Source organism: Nesoenas mayeri (assembly GCF_963082525.1).
Source record: "Nesoenas mayeri genome assembly, chromosome: 7".
Lineage (NCBI taxonomy): Eukaryota > Metazoa > Chordata > Aves > Columbiformes > Columbidae > Nesoenas > Nesoenas mayeri.
The window spans coordinates 1,222,617-1,245,231 of record NC_137551.1 but is presented as its reverse complement, the minus strand read 5'-3'; the positions used below and the strand labels follow the sequence as shown (position 1 = coordinate 1,245,231).

Here is a 22,615-nt window from a genome sequence, read left to right as displayed (position 1 = left end):
TGACGCCATCAGGCCGCGCGGCCGCGCGGCCTGATGGCGTCACGGGCGCCCCGCCCGCCCCCGGCCGCCGCCGCCATGGAGTCGAACAGGGACGAGGCGGAGCGGTGCATCGCCATCGCCCTGGCCGCCGCCAAGGCCAACCAGCCCGACAAGGCCCGCCGCTTCCTGGAGAAGGCGCAGCGCTTGTACCCGTCGCCCCGGGTCCGCGGTGAGTCCCCGGGGGAGGCGGATCGGGGAGTGAAGCGATGGGGGCGGGGGGGGGGGGCGCCGGGGCCTGCGCCGCCGTGACTGACCCTTCACCCGGCGGCGCATGCGCGGCTGTGGCTGGTGAGGGCGGGCGGTTCACGCCGGGCCCGTGAGGTGCCCGCTGGGGGTTGTTGTCCCCGGTTCTAAGTCCCTTCTCTCCGTTCCCCCCCGTGGAAAAGTCTCTTCGCGGCTTTTAGAAACGATGTGGCTTCCTGGAGGCTTTGTTAATGCGTCACAGGAGCAGCTGGGAAGTGGTTGGTACAAGCTGCAGTTATTTCTCCGTGTGGTTTTACGTTGCACAGGTTTAGGGGCGTTAATTTGTTTTCCTTTATTGCTTCGACAGGCCCCGTCTGGTCTTGGTTCTCCGGCTGTTTGTGCCCTGCAGAGAGCCCTGCCACCCTTTTTGGTCACACGAGGCCTCTTCCCCTTCCCTCAATCACAGCCGGCCCTGTGTGTGTTGTGCTTTTCCTTCCTCATCCCAGAATGTGAGGGGTTGGAAGGGCCCTGGAAAGCTCATCCAGTGCAATCCCCCCATGGAGCAGGAACACCCAGATGAGGTTACACAGGAAGGTGTCCAGGCGGGTTGGAATGTCTGCAGAGAAGGAGGCTCCACAACCCCCTGGGCAGCCTGGGCCAGGCTCTGACACCCTCAGCCCAACAATTTCCTTCTCAAATGTAAGTGGAACCTCCTGTGTTCCAGTTTGAACCCATTACCCCTTGTCCTGCCGTTGGTTGTCACCAAGAAGAGCCTGGCTCCATCCTCCTGACACTCACCCTTTATATATTTATAAACATTAACAACGTCACCCCTCAGTCTCCTCTTTTCCAAGCTAAAGAGCCCCACCTCCCTCAGCCTTTATTACTTCAGCAGGCCTCATCTGATTTTGGTTCTCCGGCTGTGTTTTGCAGCTTGTCTGCCCTGCCGAGAGCCCTGCCACCCTCTCTTTTTGGTCGCATGAGGCCTCTTCCCCTTCCCTCAAACACAGCTGGCCCTGTGTGTGCTGTGCTTTTTCTTCCTGATCGCAGTTTGCGCTTCTGCAAAGTTACCGGGTAGGAACAGCGACTTTTGGAGGAAAAAGCATGGCACAGCGCACAGAAATCCCCTGATGAGGATTGCTCTTCCTCAGGAGCTCTGCTAAGGCCCACACCAGAAAAGCAAGGTCTGGATGACAGCAAACACCAGTTTCCAACGTAAAAATGTCGTATTTGGCCCAAATCCTGTGCACTGAGTAGAAGGTGGAATGCGCACTGTTATAGAACTGTGGTGCATTGGGGGAGAGTGGAGAAAAGGAGATATTAATTTTAAATACATTGCGCTAATTTGGTGCCAGACCCAGCTGAGTTGCTGGTACAAGTTTCATGTCTGAGCTGCCGTCCAAGGAGCCTTCGCTTGGTGTCCTGCCGGTTGCTCACCCTGCACTTCGGGTCCATAGTTGGGAGATGTTGCTAAAGATCCCACAGTTACACCACGGTCACTGAATCTTTACGTAGTTCGTGTGCCCCCGGGAAACCTCTTTCTCGTGAGTTATATTGGATTTGGCAATGGGGAGCAATGTGTGGCCTTGCGTGGCCGGCACTTCAGGCACTGACCCTGCAGGTGTCATCACAGGATCAGCAAAGGGTTTTGCAAGGGGATTTCAGTCCTCTACGCCAACGCGGCTGGGCGGGCTAGTAGAGACACACTCTCACTGGTCGTCTTTAAGCAAGAGTTTTGGAAGAATGAACATAAGTTGAGCAAATGTTGGCTAATGAGCAAGTGATCCGTAGCACGTGCTTGGTGGGGAGCTGAGCTGGCAGAACTGAGAACTAATTCAGCAAATCTCTGTTTTGGTAGTTCATTAATCTGTGCTGCACTGTGACTGCACGGAGAACCAGTGTGGCTTCGGGATGCAGAAGCAATAGGACAGGGGCTGTAAAGCAAAACAGGACTGAGCTGTGTCTCCTGGGGTTGTTTTGGGGAACTACACTACCAAAAATCTCTTGGCAAGCTGTGGGGAACTGAGCCCAAAACAGCAAGAGGGGGGTGGGTGAAGGTGCAGCCTCATGGGATGAGGTTTAAAAGTGCCTGGCACTTTATTCCAGGCTTGAAAGGAACAAAAGCAAAGACTATAATTTTGTGAACACTCTAGTGGTGTCAATACAAGTGAAGGGAAGGTTTTATTTTTCTGAAAGCCACAATCCATGAAGCCCCCAGGCTCAAAAGCTCATCCAGCAAGTTACTGCTCTTTAACCCGCTGTCATTTCTATCCTTCGTCCTGTAACAATCGCCTGTATTGGCTATTGGATTATTGAGTGGTTTTTTCTTGCCCCTACAAGCTCTGCAGGGCAGATAGGATATCTTGGCTCGTCTCTTGGCCTGCAAGCGTTGTTTGAGCTCTCATAAAGAACGTGATACCCCCACAGTGCAAGGTCTGTAAGGTGCAATCTGCAGGAGGAGGTGGGACGTCCTCGGTTCTAGGCTCTGGATAAAGGACTGCAAGCTCGTCAAGTTGCTGATGCCTTTGTAAACAACGTTGTCTGGTTTTAATCGTATTACATGTGCCTGTTCTGTTTAATGGGGACGCAGTGTATAAACTTCAGAAACTACAAGCATGAAGACATCGATCTGATGTTTGATTAAAAAAAAAGGCAAAAATAGTTTAAAAAGATGGCGTTATCCAGCTGCTAGGGAAATGCGTGCTGGAAAGGTACTTTTGTGCTCAGAGGAGCTTTATTGGGTTTCACAATGTTGTCACCTGTGCGGTGAGGCCAGGCCTGCATGCTTGTCCCCCTTGGCTGACAGAGGGCAGTGTCCCAGCCTTGCAAGGAGGCGGCGATAGTCTGCAACAATTTCCCCACTTAAGGGAAACTGAACCGATGCAATTCGTATTAGGTAATTGAGAGAGAAGGTGGTTTTCACAGCTGCCTCTACACGCATCGAGTACATAGGGGAGAAGGCGCAGGGGAACAAAGCACCTTTCTGACTCGGGTGTTATGGGTCCCACCGTTCTGCCAGCAGTCAGTGCTGCAGCTCTGTCCCCAAAGGGGAGTGTCGCTGTGTCCCCCACGTGACTGGCATCCCACAGGATTATTTTCTAAGCTCTGGCATTGTCGCATAGCTTACCCAGCACAGTAGGCTCTCAAAGGCAGGAGCTAAAGAATAATATGCTTTATAATATTCAAGAGAATAAGCATGGAAGCGCTTTGCTCTTAAAGAGGGATGTGGGAAAAAAATAAGAGGACAAGGATGCGCTGCTTTGGTGATCCGTTGTGGCTACTGGACGGTCCAGCTGGGCAGGCCTGGAGTTTTGGTGCAGGTTGAGTGCATTGGGAGAGGCAGGCAATGTCATCTGCAGCAGCCTTCATATCTGGCCAAGAAGCAGCAGGAGCTCAAGGGTTCCTTGGGTCAAAAGGTGACGGTCTTCCTGAGGAAGGGTTGGGAGGTCTTTGGGCGGTGGCAGAGATGAAGAGGAGTCTTTACCAGGGAGCGGAAAGGGCAGATTGAACTTGAACTTAACTTCTTGGTTTTTTTTTTTTTTCTTTTCATCTTTTTCTCATTTCAGTTCTGCTTGAATCACTCAACAAGAACGAGCAGCCGGCCAATGGCCAGTCCCAGTCCAAGGAGTCCGCAAACCCCCAGTTCAAGAAGACGAGCGGAGACTTCCCGTCAGCCAACGGAGAGGCCGGTGGGGAGGCCCCCAAGGGCTACACTCAGGACCAGGTGGATGCAGTGAAGAGGTGTGTGCTCAGCTCTCTTGGGCTTCAACCCACGTTCGAGTTTATCCTGGAGTCTGGTTTTCACAACGTTTTAAAGGTGGAATGGTGGAACAGGAAGGAGGAAGGCAGAGAGAGTAGGTTGGATTGGGCAACAACTCATGTTCTGTGCCATGTAAGGAGATCTGGAGTGGTCAGCTTTGAATCGTATGCGGTGGTTTTTAATTCACTAGGTGTTCAAAAAGGTACCTAGGTGGATATATAGCTACAGCAGCCCTAGGAGGCAGGTAGTTTGGTTTGAAGGAGGATGAGATTTTCCCCCCAAAGGCACGTACGAGCGCCAGAACTCTAGGCACGCAGGCCTTTTCCAGGCTGAGGTCCAAAGAGGCATTGTGGATGCATTCATCTCATGGTCTTCACATTGATGTTTGCTTTACTGTTGTTCAATAATACTGTGAAAAATCCCGTGTGGTCCTTAGGTCCTCTCGGTGGAAGTCACGGCTCGTAGTTTCCAGTGGGCAGCCCTCCTGCTCCAAGCTTTGCTCTAGTCCCAAGTGACAAGGCACACTCCTCTTCCTCTCTCCTGAGGATATTCTGCTCACGGTCTCTCTTAGAGCCCGATTGGGTAGAAATCCACTGCAGGACGCTTCACTCTGTTAGCACGATACACTTCTAAAGCCCCGGCTGGAAAGTCTCAACATGTGTTTATCTAGTCATCTGTTTTCCCAACCCTCTTTCAAGCTGTTCTTTATTCCTTTCTACCATTTGCAAATAATGGAAGTTGAAGGGCTGAACTGCAGGTGCGGTCACTTGGTAAACTTTGTTTAAGGTTATGGGCATGGTCTGACTTGCGCAAGAGCCGCTCTGGCTGATGGACTCGGGGGGATGCTTGTTAGGTCACCCGTTTCTCCGAAAACCCAGCCCGCTGTTTTCTGTCTCATCGAAGTCACGTGAGGAAGAGAAACCATCGCTGGGCTGTGAGTGTGCACAGAATGAGCTGGCCTGGGTGCACAGGCCTGGGCAGCTCCTTCTTTCTTCCTCTAGAATTCAGATGATGTTATTTGTAGGTTTGTGAATTAACCCAGTCTGAGGAGTTTAGGGGGGAAAAGCTGATAGCCCAGCTATCCTTCAGATCCCGGCCTGCCGTTTGTAGTCCCTCCCAAACAGCCTCCAAAACATCAGTGTGATGAATCTGAGGCCTATTTGCCAAACCCATTTGTCAGCGGGTGATATCATTGCCTGAGGAGAGGCCCTTCTACCTCTACTGGCTCGACTTGTTCTGTGAGAGTGTTTTTGTGCCAGTAACGCAGCACAGCGGGGATGAGTCTGTGAAAATAAATGGGTCACCCTCTGAGGAATTAGAGCTGAGTAACCCAGCATTCACCGAACAACACTGATCGAAACTGCGATGCGTGAGATGTTGCAGAGTTGACACATTCGATGCGAACGTGGTTTTCACAGCTGAAACTCATTCCCTTTGTTTTCTCCCCTCTCTACTTGCAGGGTAAAGCAATGCAAAGATTACTATGAAATTCTGGGGGTGAACAGAGAAGCTTCTGATGAGGACCTGAAAAAGGCTTACCGGAAACTTGCACTGAAGTTTCACCCAGATAAGAACCACGCACCAGGGGCTACAGAGGCATTTAAAGGTAAAGAACGTTTCCAACTTTGCGATTTGCTCTCAAGCGATGGTGCTGAGTTGGGCTAGCAAGGACTCTTAAAAACCACCTCACAAGGCAGGTATGATGAAATAAAGCTCTTTATTGTAAGGCTGTCTCTCTTCCAAGCTGGTTGTATTATAGACGAAGTGTAGGCATAAAATAATAAACACAGGTTGGCATTTGTCGCTGCTAGTCAGACAAGGAGAAGCCTTCCTCCCATTTCTCCTGGCAGCCCCGTGTGTTGCCCCAGCCTCCTGCCACGCTGCCCAGGAGGAAATGCCCTCCAGATGTTCACCATCCTCTGATTTTGGAGAGATGCAGGAGCAGGGAGAAGCTCCAAGTCCTGCAGCTTACCTTAAAACTGGAGTAATTTCCCAAGAGAAACGCTATTGCTTGGAATGTATTACTCCCATTTTCCCACGCGAGCTGTGGAAGTTTGATCATTACTGTTGAGCTCAAGGCAGAACTTGTTGATGCCAGTTGTACAACGCTGGTTTTGCAATGTTAAGCCCTCAGAGTGGTCTGATTCTGGCCATCTTGGGAGCAAAATGCATGAAACTTCTGCTGGAGCGGGGAGCAAGGTTAGCCTAGCATGAGTATATTGATACAGTATTCGGGTAAGCTGCTGCTAGACCTGAGTTCAGCAGTAAAAGTCTTATGTAAGGTTTGTTCAAGTCTTTTAAGTCTTAAATCCATAACCGATAAGAGCGTTGCTGTTAGCAAATAACGAGCTGACCCCCAGCTACCTGGGCTAGCCTGGTTTAGCACGAGGCCTGATTAAAGAGCGAGCATCTGCAGACATCTGTCTACGCCACATGTGCAATAAGCCGCTGTTCGATAGTTTATCCTTCGGTCCTTGCTAAGTGGCGAAAGGCAGATTTCTTCACCTGTAATCTCAAATAATGATGTTTGCCGAGGGCTTTGACAAGAGTTACGTGCCAGAAGTCGCGCGTTAAGCAAGGTGCCCTTTATCCTCCGCTGCGGAGCTATCTACTCTCGGGTTATCTCTCCTCCAGGCCTTGCCTCCTTGGCTCCCCTGTCCTTCAGCCCCCAAGAGCTGAGCTCCTGGTTTGCAGGACTCACTGAAGTCCACCTATTTGGTTCCAGAGGGTGAAGGAGGGAAACATGCGCTACCGTGAGGACTTTAGTTGGTTTTTTTCTTGCGTTGATGTATTAGCTGCAGTCTTGGCATTAGTCTTCCCAGTGACAGCTGATAAAGCATTATGTCCAGTCCGTATTTGCTGTTGGCTGCAGTCTGTCTTGCAGCAGATTTGCATCACTACCTTTGACTGACATTGGGAAAAAAGAGTTGAACCTGGCTACTTTGAGCTAAAATCCTGATTTGGAATGAGGTGGTTCTTGGGCTCTGTCAGCAAAAAGTCAGACAGCAAATAAAACCCTGAACTGCTTCAGTTTCATTAACTAAACGCACAGTTTGAAAGAACAAGCTAAAATGCTGAGAGTCAGTCCGTGTTGTCCAGCTTCCTTGCCTGGTTGTAGAAATGTTTACTCTGCGTGCACTAATTATAACCAAGAAGGAAAACAAGTGTATTGACATTACATCCTTCGTGCTCCAAATCCAAGAAGAAACCGTACACCTCCATCTGACTACCAAGAAAACGTTGAATCTTGGAGTTAATCTCCTGCAAAGGGCACGTATCTCTTTTCCGTCACTTCTGCTACTGCCTTTTATACACCAGGCAGCCACTGCCATGAGCATTTTTGCCTCCTTGCGACACAGAGTGAGGAGAGCAGAGCCTCTGCGGTCGTGTAGGGAGGCTTTGGGTAGGTTGGTACAGAAGGGAAGTGGTAAACTGGAATTGAAACACAGAAATAAAGGGGTGGCTGGCGGGCATTCTGGTAGAAAGGCTCAAACATGCTGAGGTTGGGAGGAGAGTGACCTGGGGAACTGGTGGGGGGTTCGTTCCGGTACATTTCTACCATCACACTCACCGTTAACAGGCCTTGTAATTGTGCTCCTGACTTCTGGCATCTGGAAATGTTGAAATTCACAGCTGGCAGACACAACTTGTAGCCAGCGTTTCCCTACTGGCTTTGATGGGAGATGTTAAAAGTCTCTTTCAGTGATCTAGCCCGTATTTACATTCTTTGCAGTTCTGGTTTTAGGCTATGATATTGAATTCCCTTAATGCCACTTGTGAATAAAATTTGTTGACTAAAATTGCGTTTTCCTATACAGTTGCTTACGGCTGAAAGATTTGGGCATTACTTGTTGAAAAGAAATAAGTTTAATTAGGCGAAATGTGTAGCTGCTCTTCTACCAGTGTTTCCTTCACAACTCACATGTTCATCCAAGAGGGTTTCTCTAGGGATAGATACCGAATTCATACCAGTCATATCATAACTTTGTCATTTGAATTAATTAAGGCCTTTTCCATCGAGTCTCTTGATGTGGTTTCCTTCCGTCTTTGCCAGAAGCGTGCTGTGCCGCTGAGGTACCCTGTTGAAAAGACGTGGGCAGTTGCAAATCTCATTTGTGTAATGAGAAGGGCAAGTCCTGGCAGTCTGCAGGGCTAAATGTATTATCAGTTGCAGAAAGAAGCTAATTGCGTCCTTATTGTCGATATTTCAGCCATTGGCAACGCATATGCAGTATTGAGCAACCCAGAGAAGAGGAAGCAATACGACCAGTTTGGAGACGAGAAACTCAACCCTGCTCGGCATGGACACAGTCACTCGGACTTCCACCGCGGGTTTGAGGCAGACATCTCCCCCGAGGACCTCTTCAACATGTTCTTTGGTGGTGGCTTTCCTTCTAGTAAGCACGTTAAACCTTAATCTCTTGAATGGGACGCAATCCTTTTGACAGAGCAACAGTGCGGTAGTGATTTGTTTGGCCGTGCACGGATTGCTGAGGTTGATGAGAGAGAGTTCGCCTTCACACTTGACCCAAACACCTAGAGTTTTCTAAATTGTTCAGATGGGTGCTTGGAGAACTCAGCATCCAGCAGGTAGTACCATCAGAGCTGGACGTCTTCCCAGCTTCAGGTAGTTGTTTGCATGCTGGCAACATCAGCTGTTACTAGGTTGGGCTGAATGTTAGAACAAAAAAATACTCGTTTTAAGGCTGGTTGTAAAAATAACCCTATTCTGAAGAAAGCTTTCCTGCCTGGTGGCTTTGGAAGTTAAATCTTCTCACCAGAACAAACGATGGTAACGCCTGGGCCTTGTTCTTGATCCGTGTCTGCCACGCAGCTGAAGCAGTTTCTCAGGGATCGGTGTCATTTCCTTCTTTCCACTGTGCCCCGTAAAAAGAGAGGGAAGTGTTATTTCTAGGGCATAATTTAAGCCTCTTGAAAAACAAAACCAAACCTACTCCAAGTGAAAACAGGAGGTTGCTATTTTAGCTCAGTCTTTCTTTCCATTCCTCACTGTCCCAGGAGGATTTAGGGCTGCTTTCTCAGCCAGCCTCCCTTCTCAGCTGTAGTTTTGACATTTGAAAGACGCCACGGAAGAGCTATGTTTTTAGGGTGGAAAAACTACCAAAATGATTTCTTTTTGTAATTGGCTTTAACCTATGTTAAATTCACTTAGAAGCAAGAAGGCTGGTACAAGTTGTTCTCTCTACATAACTGACCCTGCTTTGAGCAGGAGGTTGGATCTCCTGAGGTCACTTCCAACCTGAATTTTCGTATGATCCTGCGAAATCCTGTAGATGGATCTCTGTGTCTTACATACTCTGACTGTTGTGTAATGGGTTTTTTGCCTATATAGGTAACGTTCACGTATACAGCAATGGCAGGATGCGATATACCTACCATCAGAGGCAGGACAGACGAGAACACCAGGGTGACGTAAGTGGAGAACAGGCTGGGGGGCTGGGAGTCTAAAGGTTTTTCCGATACGTGGATTGTGAGCTGGTTGGAGCGGCTGTCTTGCGAAACAGTGCTGCTGCTTCCCAGCCCCCTGGACAGAAAGCTGCGGGAAGTGAGCTGCCTTCAGAATTTACACCAAGTTGCAGTTTAATTTACTGGTGGTTGTTCTCTCAAGCCTCTCCTAGCTGGCGTCCAGTGGGGAAAACGCTGGCGTGTCTTGAAACGGTGCTGCCCCAGAATAAGATGGCACCGTTAAAGCGTACCTGTCTTTACTGCAGAGTAGGCGTTTCCTTTCTGATTTAATTCTGTAATTTCAAAAGGTAAATCCACTTTTCGGGTAATGTGGATACTTGTGACTCCTCCCAACACTCTGCCTTTAATTCCAGTATTGAAGATGAGGTGTTTCTAACCTGTGGTGCTTAATCAATCAAGGAAGATGCTTCATAGCATGAGCCATTTTTATGTTCTCACATCACAGAAAATCTATGTATATCTGCAGGACTCCAAGCCCTCTGAGCTAGAGATGTGAGAGTGAAGGACTTCCTAGACATGGGTTGCTACTGGAGATTACTGTTTTCTGGGGATAGCAAATTGTATTTAAAACAAAAAAATGGCAAGCAAACAACCAGAGCTTCCTGAATACTTTTCCTCAAGCTTAAAGGGGAAGGTGTGCTCTGCTGGAAATGGAGGGAGCTCAGGGGGTGAGGCAGAGGGGCAGTTACTTTCATCTGACACTGAAGAGGGGAGAAGACTTTCCCTAAGCCCAGTTCTGCTCATTAGCACGAGCAGAACAGACACCGTATATGCTCTAGAAAACCAAAATACAGGCAGAAAACCAAAATACGGGGAATGAGGCTTTTGAAATTCACTCACAAAGTTCCCCCTGCCAGCCCCCTCTGCCCTTTGTTATATCCAGAAAAGGTGCAGTGGTTTCGGACCTTTAGAGTCACGCTGCCCTTTCTGGAGGGGAACTGTGGGCTGCTGGGTCCCCCCCCAGTTATTATGGGGTGCCTCCTAAGCCCCATGCCTGCGCAGAGCAGGAGAATCGAGCTTGCGTTAGGGCTGGGAGGGAGGGAGAGCGATGCTGTGGGATCCTTGCGTACAGGCGGCACTCCACTCTGCGTTTCTGTTCCTTCAGGGTGGCCTTGGCTTGTTTGTCCAGCTGATGCCTATCCTCATCCTCATCATCGTGTCTGCTCTCAGCCAGATGATGGTCTCCAGCCCACCCTACAGCTTGAGCCAGAGGCCGTGAGTACCTGTTACTCTCTGTTACTCGAAGATCTATCCATCCAGGGAGGGGGTTGTGTTCTGGAGGGCAGGGTGGCGTGATGGGGTAGGGATCTAGGCTCTCTGCTTTTCCTTTTTTTCTTCTTTATCTCATCACACCGTTGCTCTTGCTGCCAGATGTCTTGCACATCAGTTAGGGCCTCCCAGTTCTCCAGCAGGTCTCGCAATGGAAGGTTGGAGGCTGCTCCCTTGCCTAAGGGAGGATGTTCTTTGACAGGGACCTTCTGCAGCCCGTACATGTGGCTGGGTCTGTCTGTCCTAGAACGGGACAGACAAAATGACTTTGGCAGACTGTAGCCCGGCACCAAGATCGCTTATGCAGAGTGAATTGCGGTGTAGAGTTAGACTTGGGTGTGAAAAACAAAAACCAGATCTGCTCTTCATGAAAGCTTGGCTTATGGCTAGTACAGATCAACAGAGGAAGAGAGGAAGGAATAAAAAGGCCAATCCCATAGGGTAAAAGACCCTCCCAGAGAAATGCCCTATTTTTGAGCTCTGATCTTGCCATGAAATAGCTATGGCCAGACATTTACTATGCGAAAGTGAAACTGTTTCGTTCTAGATCCAGTGGAAATGCCCCGATCTGCTCACTTGGCTGACGAATGCAATGAGTCGTTACTCACGTCGCAATGCCAACAAAGAACGGGAAAACAGACGTGATTTCTGGCTGCTTGCATCATTCTGGACAAAAGCTTAGTGTATTTTCAGCGGAAGTTCCTTATGCGTATTTAAAGAGCTAGACTTGCTTACAGCCAGTGGGCCCTGTTTAGTTTTGCGGGTGGCAACATTTACCTGTGATGATGTTAAATACTACCAAACCCAGCTTAGCTTTCAGGTCCGAGGTAAAGACTGACGTTAGTGCTTGGAACCGAAAGATGGAGCAGTTTTTAGGAGGACACAGTTAAGGGTTGCTCGAGAGGCTAAAGAGCGTTGAGATGTGATTTCTGCAGTTGATATTAGGATTATAAAATCAAGCATTGTATGTGTATCACAGTTCGTTTTATACTGTTGAAGAGGTGGTTCGAAGGACAAGGTGACATTTGGTGGAGAGCAGCTTTTAAGTGGGCAGGGATTTGCTTCCAGCTTTGTCATCTCCCCAAGAAAAGCCACCCCTGAGCCCCAGGTGTTCCCCTGCTGCTCGGTTCCCTGTTCCCTTCTAATTAAATTATCTGGGGAGCAGAGGCGCGCTGTGTCGGCAGGCGGAGCTGCTGGCTTGCTCGCTGGCTCGCTCACGCAGGCAGCCGGGCCCCTTGCGCTGCTTGATGTCGAGGGAAACGCTGTGCTTGGCCGTCGTTCGTCAGGAAGCTGGAGCTCGTGGCGCTGAACTCGGCGAAAAGCTTTTGAGCCTGGTGAGGTATTAATGGCGCACAGAGATTTCCAGGCCGCTTCTTGATATTGAAGCTGTCACTGGGAAAGGCAGAGTGCTAAAGAAACTTGTCATTAGGTCGCCTTTGTAAAATCTCTTCCAAAAACTATGCTTTCTGCCAAAAGACCTGTGTAGTCGTGAGCCTGCCTGTGCCATCCTGCTCTTCAGTAACACCTCCTCGAATTCATCTGACTTACTTGCAGGTCTGACTTCAGGTGGCAGGTTTCTTGCACCAGCAGGTTTCTTCCCTTACTTTCGTGCTTTACACTCAAGTGTGCCGCTGGAGCTCTGCGAGCTTCAGTCCTTCTCCTTTGAGGGCACATTTTGCAGCCTCTGTAGTTCATCTTTATACAGAAGGGAAATATGAGCTTGAGGACAGCACAGGGCTCTGTCTTGACAGGTAAAATAGCGAGGCGAGCTGCTTCCAGACTGCTGCTTTGCCAGCAGGCACTGCCAGACACACATCCACTTTTGTCTCGAAAAATGCCAAGAGAGCTTTTCAGCCATGTTCAGTCTATCTGATTACCCACCACTCGTCCCCGAGTGCTGAACCTTGATGAAACGTGATGAAAACGTCTTCGAATCGCTCCTGTAAACCCTGATAACAGACTAAAGGGCGAGGCGGATGAGTTAATGTTTATACCTGCCTTTTAAGAATCATGCTCGCTTTTAACGCAGCAGCCAGCTGGTATTTGTTATGGGAGACTTTGGGCAGGTCTCCAGATGGAGCTGTTCCTGACGAGCCCAGCGTCTGGGCACAGGTCCTGTGTTACAGCTTGCAAACACGCTCTGGGTTTGCTGGGCTGTTGGGGAAAATAAGTACAGGGCTCTGTGCAAAATGCAAATCCATGGGGGTAGGGTAAGAAGAGATTTCCTTCTAGAAAGTGCTCTCCGTGCTAGTCGGTGCAGGCTGGAGCGCAGAGCAGGTCTAATTTTATTCTTGCAGCAACGGCGTTGGTTGCAGCATGTGATGTGGTAGAGGAAGCCGATGCTGGTGGGGTTAGCAAGATATCTTGGCAGAGGGAACTGCATTTGGCAGATGGGGCAGCCTTGCTGAGCAAGGGGACGCTCCTGGGTGGCTGTGACACCCCCCCCCAGCTCTGCCCTCACCTCTGCCGCGCTCCTCTGTGCTGGCACCTGGCTGCTCTTGCCCTGTGCCCCACAAGCATCGGCCTCTGAGCTTTGTAACCATCCTTGGGGCTCACTGCCAACAACAGGATGGTGTCGTCAACAAGGAAATTGCAGGGAGATTTAATTAGTGCTGAAAATTCTAATGAACAACTTGAAGTGGGTTTAGGCCTTGGGCAATCTGCCTCAGAGTTCTGGCTGTATTCAGAGCTCTGCCCACCTAGCTAGAGGCCTGGCGGTTTTTCTCTCCCTTTTCCACCAGAAATGCTTCTCTTTTCCAAATCTTCAAGCCTGGGGATGCAGAGGAGTGATGTATGTTCCCAGTGGTTTGGTATCGTGGCATGTTGTGTGTTTTAAAGAGCTGGGGGCTTTTTGCTCTGTCCTGCACTGTTCTGACTCTTCTCCCTGAACCAGGTCTGTGGGCCACACACACAGGAGGGTGACAGAGCACTTGAAAGTCGTCTACTACGTATCTGAGAACTTTGCAGATGAATACACGGGCACGAACCTGAAAAACGTTGAAAGGAGCGTGGAGGATGACTATATTGCAAACCTTCGAAATAACTGCTGGAAAGAGAAGCAGCAGAGTGAGTAGTGCTTCAGAAAGGTCTTTAACTGGGGACTGGCCTGTGCTAAAGCTGTACTTTAGCAAGGTGCGAGCACATTTCCTGTGTTGTAGGTCTTGTCTTTTCTGTCTGTGACTTTGTGACAAATCCAGTATGTGGGTTTTTTTGTTTTGGTTTGGTTTTTAATGCTGCTGCAGAACTGGTCAAACAGGAGTTGTTCCCCAGAGGTTCCCCTGCTGTGTCAGGAGGATATCTCTGATTTCCAATGGAGGCGGAAGGTTGCAGCCGTCTGATTTTCAGGAGACCCCCCGAGATCTCTGCGTAATATTTTAGTTTGAAGGTGCGCTGCCCGTGGTGTCCTCCGTCCCTGCTCCAAAGGCTGCGGTGGCAGCACCGACACCGCCTTGCCTGCTGCTGGGGGCACGTGGGGTTAGGAGGGGTGGCATGAGAGGTCACTTGGCCGCCTCACCGGGCTGCAAACTGTTTGCCAAGTCCCGGGAGTGACCTGAGTTACCCCTTCCCAGTGGGTGATGATCACGGTTCTTGGAGCAGTGGCTGGGGTAGGATTTGAGGCACTGCTTGAACCCCGAGTGGTGCTGCATGAAGCCAATTCTCTGAGTGTCTGCCTTTCTTCTTCCACTTTGCGTCAGCTGCCTCCTTGGACTCAAGGCAGGTCCCGTCAGGTTCCTCGGGCTTTCCCTGGGATGGATGAGCTGTCAGCAGACGTTACGCTCATCCTGTCCTGAAGGGCACGGGGCATTTCCTCAGCTCCATCCTGTGCCTCATCTCGCCTTGGAGAACTCGATGTGCCTCCTGTTCCCAGCAGAAGCCGTGGTTGGGACGTGGCCTGGCTGGTGGGTTTCCTTCCACGTCGCGGTTGTAACGTCAGGTTTTTTCCCTTTCGCAGAGGAAGGCTTGTTGTACCGGGCACGCTACTTCGGGGACTCGGATCTGTACCAGCGAGCACAGAAGATGGGCACCCCCAGCTGTAGCAGACTGTCAGACGTTCAAGCCTCTCTGCACGGATAGTCACCGCCTGCCCGCTCAGCAGAGGTCTAAGTACGAGCTGGTGACGCTTCCCCTGGCAGTGGAGCAGGGCACGATCGTGCTTTTCACACTTACTTAAATCTCTGTTTGAGACGCAGATCTTCCTGAGTCTCCTCTGGATGCCCACACGCCACGGGGGGGAAGCACCCCCTTCCACCAAGCGTACACTCGTTAATCGGGAAATTGGTTTTGTTTAGTTTGCATGTCGGCACCCTGGGCTCTCTCCGAGCTCGCTGTTTGCTCTGGCGCTGTCGGTGTTGGGTCTCTAGGAACAGAGCGAAAGCCACAGGCACGTTGGTGACTCGGCCGAGGTCTTGTCATCTGCGTGTTCAATACCACGGCCATGCACGCCTTGGCTGGTGGGAAGATTCTACCGGCCGTGGCAGCCAGCCGCCACGTTTTAATGACCCTTTCTTTGGTCGCTTTATTGTCCGTTTTACTGGAAAAGCTGTTGTCCCCTGGCACTTGAAGCAATATGATGACAGGGAAGGAACTCCCACCAAACAGATGTTCCTTGCCCCCCTGTTGCCTTCCCACGACACTCAAGGAGAACAAAGCAAACAGCCTGACTTCACAGCAGGCTGTAGAAGTAACTTACTGCGGTAAACTGGGAATCAAAGTCAAGACAGCTGAGGGGGAGTCTGGACGACTCGGGGGTTGGAGAGCTTGAATTAAGGCGAGCCCAGAGAGCACGTGTGGGACCGGCTGTGCCGGGTCCAGAAATGCACAAAAATAATGGGAAAACATTGGCACGGGGCTTGGAGTCCTTTTTCTACCTAATTATCTGGGCTGATTTCACCTACCAGATGCTGCTGGGATGGCTGTAAAACGTACAGGTCCTTCCTACCACAACATTATTTGAGAACAGAGTTTCTATAGAAAATAAATGGGAAGCGAAGCTTGCACCGAATGTTAGTTGTGTGGACACCATTTAGGCTTGCAGAGACTTCTTGGGAACGGTGCTTGGTTTGTTAAGGAGATCTACCAGGGGAGTTTTCATTTGGTTTTTATTTCCCTTGGCAAAGGGAGCACGTCCTAAAAGTTTGGCCTTCAAAGCAAATCCTCTGGGTCGCATTTGGCCTTTTTTTTTTGGGTGTTATCCCGTTTCGGGAACCGTTCTTGATAACGCCCGCTCTCGTTTTGATAACTGCGCCTCTTCTTTTGTGATAGACCTTAAGTCCTTGCTTTTCTTTAATTCCCTCTCTGTACCCGTGGTCTGAAAAGAGAGCAGAGGGATTGAAATACCGTGACTGAAAGAGCCGCTGCCCGCGCTGGGGGGAAGGAAGGGGAGGAGGTGCAGTGACGTGCGATCGGCCGGAGACTGACACCGCTACCGCTTTTGTTCCCAGGCTCTTGAAATGCCTGAAGACTTTTGGCGAAGCGCCCTGAGCCCAGGTGGCAGACTCGGTACTTAAAAGAATTCAAACCTTATCTTAAAAAAATGGAATCGAAGAATTTAGCAACGCACAACTGCCCGTTTTCTTCTCTCTGCCTGTCTCCGCCGTTCGACCGAGGTCTCGGGCAGCAATTAGGACAGGAAACCAAGCTGCCCATCTTCCCCCTTCCGACACCGCGACAGTCTCGTTGCTCCTGGGATCCCACCACCCTGAGAACAAACACGTAGAGTGTAAAATAGCACGAACTAACCGCAGGAAGCCACGAAGCAAAGGGAGACCCTTCGCCACTGCGCTGGTCACTGCCGACAGAGAGAGAAATGGGGACGATTTGGTGATTTAAAACAAACAAACTTTAGTAAAAAAGAAAATATAATCTATTTAGAATTAATTTATAGCTGTATATATGTTGTACTTTTAAACTATGCAGGGGTTGGATGATTAAATTATTTTGTTTTCCGCCCGGTTTGGTGAACGGGGGAGCGGGAACCCTCTTCCCAGAGTGTCTCACACTAAACCAAGAATCACTTTGCGGTTACTGTATTTTGCTTTCTGGAGGACGGCGGTTTTCTGCGGCTTGGGATGGCGGTACCTGCCTTTCGGGTTTTCATAGGAGAAATTCCAAATCTGCAGGGGGGGTTAAGAAAGAAACGGGGGAAGTTGCCCAGGTTCGTGGTTTGGTTTTGCAGCGTTGGCAGAAGCTGCAGCGGGTCAGCTGAGCCCCGGCGCCGCGCTCGGCGAGGGGAAGGATTGTCCTGGGTGCTTTTTGCTCACCAGTCGTTGGGTTTATTTGTGCACGTAACTCCTTTTTTTTTGCAGACTCTGCTTTAATTTTGCCTTGTAATCAGCGTGCGTTCTGTAAAGAGGGCTTTCCACCAGCCGTCTCCCTTTGTTGGGCTTTTTCATTAACGTGTCCTGCACTTGGGGTTGCTCACCCAGTGCTCCCCTTTGCAGCGTGGCTGTGGCCTTCACACCCTCTAATGTTTCCTAGAGGAGACCTGTAAAATACTGCGAATCCATAAGAAACGGAGCTTTTTATTGCTTCTGTTGAAAGAAGTGTTGCGGGGGGAGATGGGAGGGTCGGCCTGATCTCTCCTCAGGCCCCGTCTCTGGATCCATCGCCGTCGGGCAGGACCGGCATTAGGGCTCTTGAGGTCGGAGCCATCTCTTTGAAGCAAAACTGGCATAAGCAGAGCTATTTCCCGTGGAATAAACTGGATTTTTTTTTGGGGGGGTACCCTGCAGTTCGCTTTTGTCTAAAGACATTTCCAGCGAGAACCGTCCCCAGCACCCTTGGGAGAATGAACCCAAAGCGCGGCGGCTCCCGGGTGCGGTGCCAGGGGCTGGGAGAGCTGAGAGGTGAGGTGGGTTTGTTTCTTTGTTGTCAGGAACTCACATGCTCTGTCTTTGGCTATTTATTTATTTTGCAAAGCATCAGCTCTCCCATGAGCTGCAAGCCTTTTTATCCCACAGCCACCAGGACTTGCACCTGATTTTAAGGGTTTTTTTGGTTTTAAATGAATCTTCCACCTTTGGAAGGAATTAGGTGGAAGTGCGGCGTTTGGAAATAGCTCTTAGTGGAGGCACAGGCTGGCCAGCTTGAAAAGATCACGGGAAGGGGGTTAAGCAAAAATCCCATTCGCAGAGCAGCTGAATGTCTTGCACAGCGGCATTCCTTGCCCAGAGCCTGCCCGCCAAAACCTTTTGATTACCTTCTTTTTCCAGTAGATACCCGTGGATAATAACGAGCGAGAAGGCTTAGATCCTAACGGCTGCTCACAGAGGCTGTACCTCTCGATTTAGAATTAATCATACAATTGTACATGTATAAATAAATGTTTATAACGTGAAAGGCTCCGGCTGTGTTGGTGTCTTGCAGGTCCTTGCCCAAGCCAGCTCTGGTTTTACAGCTCCGCTTTCGTCGCGTCCGCACACATCAACGAAATGCAGCATTGAGTCCCGGCAGCCGAGAGCACCCGCGGCGAGGTGACAGCCGGCGCTCAGCAGGTTGTCTTTGCTTTCGCTGGGGGGCTCCCAAATGGGCCTCTTTTTCCCTAAATTCCCCCTCCCCAGGGCACTAAAAGGCTTTTCCCGCAGCACTTGGGGCAGGTTGACCCCAGCAGCGCTCCCCTCCTCCCCATCCCCGCACACCCGAGGGCTGGAGGTTTGGGGTTGGGTTTTTTCCTCTCTTTTCCCTCTTTTCCCCCTTCTCTGGGAGGTCACGTCGCTTCATTTCCCCTCAGTGGTGATGACTCAGCCCCGCGGCCTCTCCCGGTGCCCGCGGCACATCAGCTGGGAGGGTCGGGCAGGGACCAAAGCAGCCGCTGCGCAAACCCCCCGGTGCCACCGGCACAGACCTCGCTCCTTTGCTGCTTTTAAATTCAGGTGCATCCACGCCCCAGTTTTTGGGTGGTTTGGGGTCATTCGCAGCCCGGAGCCATGGGAGGTGCTCTGCGTTGCGGTGTGCTGGTCCGTGCCTGCTCACCAAAGGTGCGGGTGATTTGTGCTGCTCGTTAGTCCGGTGGCTCATTAGCCCCAGCTTTTAATTGGGGCAGCAGGCAGAGGAAGGGAGGCAGCAAGGGAAGCGCAGGTGCCCCACGAGCATCCTTCTCCGGCAGGTAGGGAGCAACAGGGACCCCCTTCTTAGCACCATCATTTCTGGCAGTAAAATATGAGAGTGTATCATTACCCTTGGGATTTAAATCCTCATTTGCCTTATTGGTGCTGACACCCCAAAAAATCTCCCTTTTCCTGCCTCCGCGATGGCATCTGGGAGCCCCGGGCTGCTGCTGCTGCCACAAATATCGTCATTGTCACCTCCTGGGCCTCAAAATATCCCCCTGCCTGTCCCTGGAAGCTCCTGGCACCTTCCAGCGAGCTGCCAAACCCCAGGGACCTTGATATCCCCCCCAGAATTTATCATGGAAAGGCCATTTTGCTAAAAATAGTAGCAAAGCTTCACCTGGCATCGCCCACAGCTGGGGGATGCTCGAGGTGCCAAGTGCCCACGGGGCATTTTGGGGACGTGTACACACGCACAGGGGGTTGTGTTGGGCCTTTGTGAGTTTGGGTGGGTTTGTTTTGTTTTCTTGCTGTTTTCTGCAAAGCCTTGATTATTCCTCGGAATGATAGTTTTAATAAACGCGATGCGGAAGCCCCCTTGCCCACCCTTGGAAAGGCTGGCGGGGGACAAGGGGTGTTCCCCTCGGTGTGCTCAGGAGCTCAATATATAAAAATACATGTATTTTTGGAGCTCTATATATAACTTCAAGACACGAGGTGCCTCAGCAAGGGATGGCAGCACATCCTGAGCTGCCCATGTCGCTGCCGTCACCACGCTGTAAATCTGAGGAGCTGTCCTGTGCCGCCGGGGCCAAAACCTGCTCTGGCAAAACATCTTTGGGTTTTGAGTTTCCTTTCCAGCCCCCTTGGCTGGTTTGCCTGTGGTTTTGCTGCTGGACAACCCCACCTGACCCCAGCATGAGGATGCTCTGGTATGTGACCCTCTGAGAAACACCCCAATCCCCAACATTTTAAGGGAGCGCCCCCCTCCTGTTTTGCACAAGGTGTGTTTCCAGCTGTACCTACTTGTTGCTGTGATTCCTCACAGGTGGTGTTGGTGTGGGTGAGCAGCCTCAGCTTGAAATACTCCAGTTGTGGGTTGTCCTCTTCAGAAACAACTCTTTTTGGTTGAAATTTTTAATCTGTCTGTCCACAAGGAGTTGGGAAATAAAAGACACACCAACAGGAGCCTGAGTCAGAACAAACTGGCATTTGGATTCTTTTTTCAGGCTGGTTTTATCCCCCACACCTTCTGCGGGCTCTTCGTTTGCCAAGCAGCTTAATTACACTTTAGTGAAAGCCTTTTTCTCCAAGTGGCTCTAATTGCAGGCTTGGCTAATTGGTCTCATTTTTTGCAGTGTGTGTGGAGCTGGCCAGCGCTTCCCCCTGGCAGGTGTGACACTCTCCACCTCCCTCCCTTGCAATTTTAGCTGATTCTCCTGGTTTTCTGCCCAAAACCCTCCCAGGGGAGGAGCAGCAGCCCCTTGCCAAGGGGCCAGGACCCTTCTTCTCAGGGGACAGGCACCTGGTGGGCTCGGGGGTCTGACTCAGCCCCCTCTGAGTCACAGCCCCATGGTCTGTAATTAAAAGTGGGATTTCCCCCCCATTCCCCAACCCTTCAGCTCCCACCGCAGGGAAAGGCTTCCCGGGGTTGCCAACAGGGATTTGGGGCCAGCCAGGAGCAGTTGCATCATCCCCATGCAGACCCAAGCGACAGCAGGGAGACTGGAGGTTATCAATTAAAACAGCTTTTATTAGAAAAGTAAAAAAAACAACAAAACACACCCCGATACGATTGCATAGGAAAATCTTGCACTTGAACATCAAGTGTATGAGTGTAAACTGTAACCAATGAAGTGCGTGTCACGGTGAGGGGTCCTGCCCTCTGTCTCCGCGTCACCTCCTCGCGGGCCCCTCTCCTGCCTCTCGTGATCAATGACAACGCGATTTTGGACCCCCTCACCCCAGCGGGAGCCCCCGCAGAGCTGCCCAGCTGCCAGCGGCGGGGTTTTTGTCTTTGATCCAGACCCACAGCCCAGCAACACTCACTCCCACACGCACCCTCCCCCCAGAAACCCCATTGATTACAATCTTTGTTACAAAAAACATAATTAATCAGCCAACAGGAGACCATCTGCCCCCCGCCCCCCCCAGCAGCCCCGCTGCCGCGTCCGGGGACGTGGTCCCTGCAATCATCCCACGATCATCGACAGCGTGAAGAGACCTGGGTCCTGGTCCACTCCGCATCAGGGGCGCCCCGGCTCAGGCAGGCGCCCCGCAGGGACCTCCGCCTGCCCAAACTACTTCCACCTACAGCCCTACTCCAGCCTAGCCTAAACTACAGCGGCTGTCAGGCGCCGCCACGCTCTAACTGACTCTTCCAAAGCACTTGGGTAAGTCGCTTCTCCCGTCAGCACTCCTCGATGAGCAGCTGCTCGGAGCTGTACAGCTTCTTCTTGATGACCCTGAAGCCCGTGCTCAGCTTCAGCGGCGCGAACGCCGGCCCCGAGGCAAAGAGTCCCTGGATCTTGGGCCAGAGGCGGGAGTCCAGCCGCAGCACCAGGGTGAGCTGGAAGGTGGGCACCACGGCGGGGTCAACGGTGATGTGCCCCACGTCGTGGCAGGCCTTGCCGTGCTCCACACAGAGGTCCAGGAGGGCGCCGCGCAGCCCGCAGGGCTCGCTGCAGGCCAGGCGCAGCAGCTCTGTCCTCACCTGCACCAGCAGCTGGGCCGGCATCAGCAGCCGGGAGCAGCGCTTGGCGCCCAGCGGGGCTCTGCCCAGCGTGGCCTGGACCAGGTCCATCAGGTTGGAGCACAGCAGCTCATCCTCAGGGTCATGCAGCAGGTCCAGGTCCGGCAGGGAGGCACCATCGGCATATTCGGCATCTGTGGGAGGACAGGAGGCAGGTCAGCACCAGGGAGGGGTGAGCTGGGCGCATGGGCGAACACTGAGCCCAGGGGTTTGGGGTGGAACGGAGGCAGAGGGACTTGGCACCACCCCCATAGCTCAGGGACCCGCACCCACCTCCCAGCCCCACATCCCCCAAAGGGACCCCAGGGCTCTCACGAATGTCCCCTCGGGAGGAGTCGTCTCCCTCCCCGGCAACCTCCACTCACCTCCCTCCGAGCCGGAGGCGCTGCCCAACGACTCGCAGTCGGAGGTCTCCAGCCGGCCCCGTTCGCCCCCCGCCAGCCGCTCCCACAGCCCCGGCATCGCGGCTCCTCCGCCTCCTCCGCGCTCTGCTGCGGCGGCCGCCCCCGCCCGTCTTATATAGCGGCCGAACGGCAGGCCCCGCCCCTCCGGCCCGCTCCCGCCAATGGGAGCGCGGGGCACGTCCGCGGCGTCTCTCCTGCCCGGTGACAGTGGGAGGCCCCGCCCACTGCCCCCCGCTCGGCTCCGCTCGGCGCGGCCGCTGCAAACGGCGCCGGCGGTTGCGTCAGGGGGGCCGGGCCGGAGCGACCCGCCCGCCGCCCTCGGCAGCGCCCAGCGGGCTTCCCCGGCCGGCCGGCACCCCCCAGGGCCTGGGCCTCACCCCCCAGGGCCTGGGCCTCACCCCCATGTTCCGCAGAGAGCGCGGGGCTCAGCCCCTCACAGCCTGACTGGGGCCTGGGCCTCACCCCGGCCCTCCCCTCATCGCCCAGCCCGGTCTGGGCCTCGCCGCGGGCACCCCGGGCCCTGAGCCCGTCCCAGGCCCAGACACGTCCCGGTCAGGACAGCAGCAGCCAGAGAGACACAGGCCACGCAGGGCTGTGCCCTCCTGGTGTTCCCTGTCACCTCTCTGCGTTGTGCAGTGGCCCCGGGTGGCGCAGAACCAGCCGGCAGGTGACG

General features: G+C 52.2%; 2 protein-coding genes across 2 annotated transcripts; one reads left to right on the top strand and one right to left on the bottom strand.

Moving 5' to 3' along the window:
* The first annotated feature begins 56 nt into the window (after positions 1–56).
* Positions 57–18,050, top strand: DNAJB12 (DnaJ heat shock protein family (Hsp40) member B12). The gene is made up of 9 exons (XM_080347854.1): positions 57–208; positions 3,789–3,963; positions 5,443–5,588; positions 8,194–8,379; positions 9,336–9,415; positions 10,575–10,684; positions 13,632–13,804; positions 14,691–14,842; positions 16,180–18,050. Exons 1-8 carry the CDS (start codon positions 76–78, stop codon positions 14,810–14,812), a joined length of 1,125 nt encoding a protein of 374 aa, XP_080203980.1. The 5' UTR covers positions 57–75; the 3' UTR covers positions 14,813–14,842; positions 16,180–18,050.
* A 2,891-nt stretch (positions 18,051–20,941) lies between these two features.
* On the bottom strand, positions 20,942–22,000 carry DDIT4 (DNA damage inducible transcript 4; the record flags this gene model as incomplete). The annotated part of the gene is made up of 2 exons (XM_080348108.1): positions 20,942–21,672; positions 21,904–22,000. 2 exons carry the CDS (start codon positions 21,998–22,000, stop codon positions 21,197–21,199), a joined length of 573 nt encoding a protein of 190 aa, XP_080204234.1. The 3' UTR covers positions 20,942–21,196.
* Positions 22,001–22,615: the final 615 nt, after the last annotated feature.